At 42.8% G+C, this 7,189-nt stretch overlaps 1 protein-coding gene across 1 annotated transcript; it reads left to right on the top strand.

Moving 5' to 3' along the window:
• Positions 1–2,835: 2,835 nt before the first annotated feature.
• On the top strand, positions 2,836–6,483 carry LOC134579366 (interferon-induced transmembrane protein 1-like). Its single transcript, XM_063438634.1, has 2 exons — positions 2,836–3,136; positions 4,957–6,483. Exons 1-2 carry the CDS (start codon positions 2,882–2,884, stop codon positions 5,191–5,193), a joined length of 492 nt encoding a protein of 163 aa, XP_063294704.1. The 5' UTR covers positions 2,836–2,881; the 3' UTR covers positions 5,194–6,483.
• The last annotated feature ends 706 nt before the right edge of the window (positions 6,484–7,189 follow it).

Genomic DNA, 7,189 nt, shown 5'->3' with positions numbered 1-7,189 from the left:
CCTCCCCTAATGGTCCTTTCCCCCCCCCTGGTCCTTACCCACCCCCAGTGGTCCTTATCCCCCCTCTCCTAGTGGTCCTAATCCCCCCCTCCCTCCCCTAGTGGTCCTTACCCCCCTGGTCCTTACCCACCCCCAGTGGTCCTTATCCCCCCTAGTGGTCCGTATCCCCCCTAGTGGTCCGTTATTCCCCCCCCCCCCAGTGGTCCATTATCCCCCCCTTCCCTCCCTCCCCTAGTGGTCCGTTATTCTCCCCCCCCTCCCCTAGTGGTCCGTTATTTCCCCCTCCCCCTCCCCTAGTGGTCCGTTATCCTCCCCCCCCCAGTGGTCCATTATCCCCTCCCTCCCTCCCTCCCCTAGTGGTCCGTTATTCTCCCCCCCTCCCCCACCCCTAGTGGTCCGTTATTTCCCCCTCCCCCTCCCCTAGTGGTCCGTTATTTCCCCCCCCTCCCCTAGTGGTCCGTTATCCTCCCCCCCCCCAGTGGTCCGTTATCCCCCCCCCCCTCCCCTAGTGGTCCGTTATCCCCCCCCTCCCCTAGTGGTCCGTTATCCTCCCCCCTCCCATAGTGGTCCTAACCCTCCCCTCCTGCCCATGTAGCGTGGCCGGGCGGCGCGGAACTCGGGACAGGAACCTCTGTTTCCTGTACCCGGCCGCCGGCAAACTGAAGGGAAGCGCTCACTGAGTGAGCACTTCCTGTCAGTCCGCCGGCGTCCGGGTACAGGAAACAGAGGTTCCTGTCCCGCGTTCCGCGCTGCCCGGCCATGCTACATGGAGAGACCGGCAGGAGGGAGCGCTCTGCGCTTCCCTCCTGCCGGTCACTGAAACCCGGCCGCCCTCCATGCAGCAGTGCTGCGCCGCCTGGGGCTTGTTAAAGCGCTCAGGCGGCGCAGCATGAGGAGGCGCAGCGGGGACAGGGATCTGGCGCCCCCTGGTAAGTTGCGCCCTAGGCGGCTGCCTAGGTCGCCTTACAGGTGGCGCCGGCCCTGCAGATACACCATAACACAGACACACAATGACACACACAGATACACCATGACACAGACACACAATGACACACACACACCATGACACAGACACAGACACCCAATGACACAGACACACACACCATGACACAGACACACACAATGACACAGACACAGACATACACTGACACTGACAGAATTACACATTTTACCTGTGGGTGACCGGCTGGGTGGGCTAGTGGCCGCAGGGGGAGGTCTTCTGGCGGCAGCTGGCTGGGAAGGTCTGCTGGCCGCTTGCTGGGGAGGTCTGCTGGCCGGCGGCCGCTGGCTGGGGGAGGTCTGCTGGCCGGTGGCCGCTGGCTGGGGGAGGTCTGCTGGCGGCCGCAGGGGGAGCAGGCTGTTCTGTCTCTGCTCCCCCGCCAGTTAGTGGAGTAACTTGCTCCCCCGCCAGTTAGTGGAGTGTCCTGCTTAGTTTACATTTGCAGCTTTATCAAAAGTTTTTAGAAAGCACAGGTCCCATTCACCCTGTAAAAAACTTTTGATAAAGACTGCCCAAGGATAAACGTGTTAAGTGTACTATTATTCTGTTCTATATTATTAGTTTACCTTTTATCTTTGATTTTGTTTTGTTTTTTATTGGACCTGATCTTCTGCTGCTGAATCCTGAGTTATATATACTTGGTGGGGATAATACAACTCAAGCCAATTGGATTGAGCAAACCAAATTTTGCTCTGAAGCATGTGAGTAGGTTTTATTACTTTTACCTTGCTTTACATTTTCTGGTACGCGCTATTGTGGTTATTTTGTCTTTTATATATACATGGAGGAATATCCACATCACCAATACCCTAGAGTGGGGATCATATCACTTCACACATTACTTCTGGAGCCAATACCTAGGCTCCATAATATGTGAGTTTACACCTATCCACATACCTGCTTATTAACTCAACTTACTACACTATGTACTTTTATTTTGTCTCTTAGTTTTTATGAGGATATCCATCGCTGTAAGGAAAACTTGAATAATCTGCAAAATATTTCCTTAGTCAGGGATCATTTCCCCCCCCCCAGGCGTGCAAATCAGAGCTGTATTTAAGCTCCCTGAAAGTGTGAGTACACAATTTTTAATTTTTCTTACTCTATCAAGACGTTTTTAGCTTACTACACTATCCGTCCTTTTTGTTTTTCCTTTTTTGTCATTGCATAAATTCCCGAAAGGACACTTCGGGCGCTAATCCTTCTTTTCCTGTTTTAAATCTTTAATATATTTAAATGAAAACTGTGAATCACAAAAAAAAAAAGTTAACCAAAAAGACTGGAATCACTCAGAGATGCTGTAAGCACCAGCTGATAAATCGTACCAAAAAAAAAAAACTTAAGCACATTCACTTAAAAACTAGCTTTAACACTAGTTTAAAAAAAAATAAAAAGTGAAAAAAAAAATAGAGGCTTACTGGACAAATAAATAAATATGATTTAAAATCTTTCTGTAGTTTATTTTAAAAGGGAAACATGAGAAATGACTTGGCTACTTCCATCACATTACAGGATCTGCGCTCCTCTCTAGTGGAACATTGAGTTGTGTAAGATGAAATAATGTAATTCCTCCATTGCATATTAACGTTGGATTTGTTAAGCCACCATTTAAAATGATGTTATGTTTTCCTTTACACTGTCCCCAGTGCGAGATATTTCAATACTGATGGCCACAGATTCCTGTAAATGAAAGAACCAGTCGCTTGTGGTTAATGAAGCAAGAGACCTTATCGAGCTTTTTCGAAACCTCACCAACAGTGGAAAAAAATTTTGTATTGTAACACGGTCACTCCACCCTATTTTATTTCCTACATAAATAATATTCACGTTTTTCATTTGCAGAGACTCCGGCATTCATCTGAGAGATATCCGTACGAAAGAATGGAGAATTCGGATTACCCTAAACACGCATCTGCTCCAATAATGGGAGCTCCCCCTATTTATGAAAACCATGGCTATCCAGCATCAGCAATGCCAGCTCCGAACATCTACAGCCCTGCTGTTCATACCACAGTGGTCACCATAGGTCCCAGTGAATCCTCCGTCATACGAGATCATCTCCCATGGTCCATTTTCAACATCTTGTACATGAATTTCTGCTGCCTGGGACTCTGCGCAGTCGTACATTCAGTGAAGGTGAGGAGAGGAATTTCTTCAATCCAAGCAGATACCTCCCAATCTGTCCATTATCTTTCCTGATAAATGGTTCCCTACTTCCAAAAAATAGAATTGTACATCTTTCATTGAATTGTAGATATTGTTTCAGAAGAGATTGGGTTAGCTTGCAGAATATACTTCCTCAAAGTATGAAGAGAACATCTGTTTGTAGAACACTTTAATTAACAATAAAGAGCACTTCAGATTTTATTGTGTCTTTATAAAAGATTATACCAGCTTTTTAGCAATAAATAGAAATAAAAACACACCGTATTATCTGTTTATTGAAAATCAATTCAAATTGTGTGAATTCAATATGGAAATATTCCAATGTATCATATTGGGATGTAGAAATACACGAGATAAATGGAACAGTTTTGCAATTTTAAAAAGAAAATTGTATTCAGAAGTTTATAAATCTCTGAAAACTCAGATTGATTTTAAAAGGGTCCTTTGAAGTTATTCAATCAATCCCCAATCCTGGATTAATCCCCCAAAGTTCCAGTAGAGTCCGGTATGTAAAATAAAAAGTGAAATTGAAATTTGGTTAATTTCTGCTAAAAAAATTCCTTTTATTAAAACAAACATTTCAAATACCGTGAATACAATTTTTAGCGATACACTAGAAAAATAGAATCAGATTTAAAATGGCTAATGGTTCTAAAATAGCGGCTGACTTAAATGGCTGCGGATATAAAATGTCTGCGGATTCTAAAATCGTACCTATCAGTAACCCAACCTGTGTCTTCTAGCCAACGCGGATTGTACATCTAGTCTTATGTGGAAGTCTTAAAGGGGAACGATCATCCAAGGATTTTTTAATACTATATTTGTCAGCTGTGAAAAAGAACATTAAATTGACACCCCTTTACCCTGAATTGGACACGTTCATCTTAGCTGCCCGTCAATCATTATTCATATCAGGTCTGTCCTCTGCCTTTGGCAGTCGGCATAAATATACCATGCAGAAAGGAGTAGAAATTAAACCGTTTTTCCGTTTCTCCTCCTCATTAGCAATGCTGTAATTTGATCAACATGTAATATAAATTAAAAGTAAAACCGAGCATCTCGTAAAAATATTAACAGAAGTTAAATGTGATTTTCAACATTTAGTTCAATGGGAAGAGACCGTTTCCCTTTATCTCTACTTCCAGGTAGCTATAGATTCTGATTTACTGTTATTGCATAAGCCAATAAGAATATTAAATATTATACAATAACAGTAGATAAGATATACCATAAGTATGTGGTGCGTGAATGTAAATATCAAAATGTATCAAAATAATCAAGGGAATAGAATAACAATTACTTTACTCCATAAACACTGTTATATTGTTGCAGGAAAATGCATTTGAAAGTAGGTCAACCAAACTTTAGGTACATTTCCGTTACAACAAAAAGAAGAAAATGTTACGGGGTGATGTTAAGGGATCTTTCTAAGTGGTGTGGTGTAGGGGTAAGAGGGATTCAGGTAGAGTTAGGAAAACAAAGGGTTAGAGGACTTATAGTTGAGTTTCCTTTGTCCCTATGTGGGAAGTTAAACCAATAGAGTTCAAGGAATTCTGTTGCAATTCCAAATTGATGGGCAAAATGGTTTGAAATTCCCCAAATTCCCTTATTTGTGTGTGTGCTGTTAATGTGTGTTCTGCAGTTTTTATTTTATCAGTAATAAATAAGAAGTGGTAGATAAGCAACATATGATGGTAAATTTGGAAACACCAACGCATTTCACAGCTACAAGCAGACTGGAGTAAAGGTCTTCCTTAACGATTTTTCTGTTTCATTCTATTCTACTACAGTCTCGGGATCGAAAACTTGCAGGAGACCGGTTTGGGGCAGTCATTCATGGAACCAAAGCTCGGAATTTCAACATTGCTGCCACAACCCTGACTCTTCTGTTGTGTTTCATTATGTTCATCCTCATGGTTTCAGGAATAATTACAGCAGTGGGCAGCATTAATTCTCGCTATCCAAGCAATCCCAGCAATCCCTACAATCCCTACAATCCCTACAATCCTTATCAAGGACCCCAATGAGATAAAGACATTCCCCATATCTCTTACCCATTACTCTTCTTGATATGGACACACAAGAGTTTTCTGTTTTAACGTGTTTGTAGACTGATGGTGAAGGTCTATCTGTCTGTACATGTTTTTTTTGTAAATTTTAGTTTTATTGAAGCAAAATAAGTTTGTTACAGAAGAAAAGAATGAATAATATATCAGCAAGTATTCATACATTGGCAAGAACCTTTAACATTGATACACATTCACATAAATATGTTTTAAAGCTCGTCGCTATGTCTGGTTAGCTCGGCATGTGTGATTGTGGTAATAAAGTAATAATGTTGATTCACTCGGATGCAATGCCTGTCTAGGTAAGTTAGTGAAAGAATAATGTAAAACTATATAAGGTCTCAAACACGCATTAGGCAACTAATGTATAGGTTGTTGCGTTGGTAATAATATATGGTTGTAACAATAAACAGGCTAATCGTGTCGTCTCGTTTAATGTCGCTGCAGTATGTTAGTTGTTGCCTCAAGCTATTTGTGACTCGTTTTGTTCGCTTATTGATTATTGAGTGCCCACGTGTTGATTGAGGGTAGCAGATTTATAGAGACCATAAGAACAGCTGGGCTTATCTGTGTTATGTCATGTCATGTGCAAACCAGATTCAGTGGCCGGTGTGCTAAGCACCTGTATGGTCTGACCCCCTTGCTTGGTACTTCACATTACTAACTAAAAACACAAGAGAGTATAAATCTTTCAGGCTAGCACTAGCAATGCCTGCTTAACGGTTCGATTATTTAGTTAACGTTCAGGCTATATGGAATAAAGCAAAACATAATACGCTGAGTTAACAAGGGTGCTCATCAAATAAAGCCATGCAAGCTAGATTCCGCATCAGGCATAGTATGTCTGGTAGTAAATTTGGCATGGGATCAGGCCTCATCAGTTCATCATACAAGCTGCGGAAGTCACAAGTCTGTCCTAATGTGGCAGGATAAAGGCAGGTGTCATTTAACCATACGTTCTGACTCGGGTATGTGCAGTACCAGTGCGCTTTTGTGGGTTAGTCCATGCGCTTTTCCTGCCGACCGGGTTTGTACTTGGTTTTATAAAGCTCATAAACAGTTTTGACTTTAAACATTACACAAACTCATCAGCATTTTATATTTTTTTAATCGTTGTGCAACATTTAATGGCATCTGCTTGCTAACCTCTTTAGAAGGTATCAGGAGTACCTACCTGCAAGCCTCTTACCAGTTTGTTTATACTTTTAAGTTGTTTGTTTTGTCAATAAAAGTTTAATGTGAATATTGGCATTCCATGTCTCTGGTCCGGATTCTATTGGACACACCGCACACAACAAGCCTGATCCCTCCTTTGTCTGCAGAGTGAGAGTGACACTTAATCCATTGGATATTTGTGAGGGTGATATAATTTATCTAAACTTGAGTGAATTTATTGTAATTTATGGATGTTCTGCACTTTTTTTTAATATATATTTTAGTTTCAAAGGTGCAGCCTAAGACACTTTAAGGAATATCAGTATATAAGTGTTATAAGTTCTTCACTTTTTTGCAGGCAGGTGTCCCAGGCAGATAATGGATTTATTGGTATATCTTAACTATACCTCCCTCTCATAGGCGTGCGCACAGGGTGTGCCAGGTGTGCCTGGGCACACCCTAATCCCTGCAGCCCGCACTATGTGCCTCCCTCTGTGGGCCGGTGGGGAGATCAAAGATCTCCCTCACAGACCCACTGCAGCATGGATGGAGGCAGGAGAGGACCTGGGGAGATATAGCCAGCAGCTCCACTGGGTTCCTCTCGGGAGATCTGAGCATTGCCGCGGCAACGCTCCGATCTCACGAGAGTGAACTCTAGCCCCGCAGGCTAGAGTTCACTCACCACTGGACCACCAGGGATGGCAGCAGCATAGTCCCCCCTCCCTACATAAGGTAAGAAGGCAGGGGGGATATTAACTAAACTGACCCCCACACATTACACACAAACACATACATCACCCTT

The sequence above is a fragment of the Pelobates fuscus genome, chromosome 12 (assembly GCF_036172605.1).
Source record: "Pelobates fuscus isolate aPelFus1 chromosome 12, aPelFus1.pri, whole genome shotgun sequence".
In the NCBI taxonomy this organism is placed as follows: Eukaryota; Metazoa; Chordata; class Amphibia; order Anura; family Pelobatidae; genus Pelobates; species Pelobates fuscus.
This window is presented reverse-complemented; position numbering and strand designations above follow the sequence as displayed.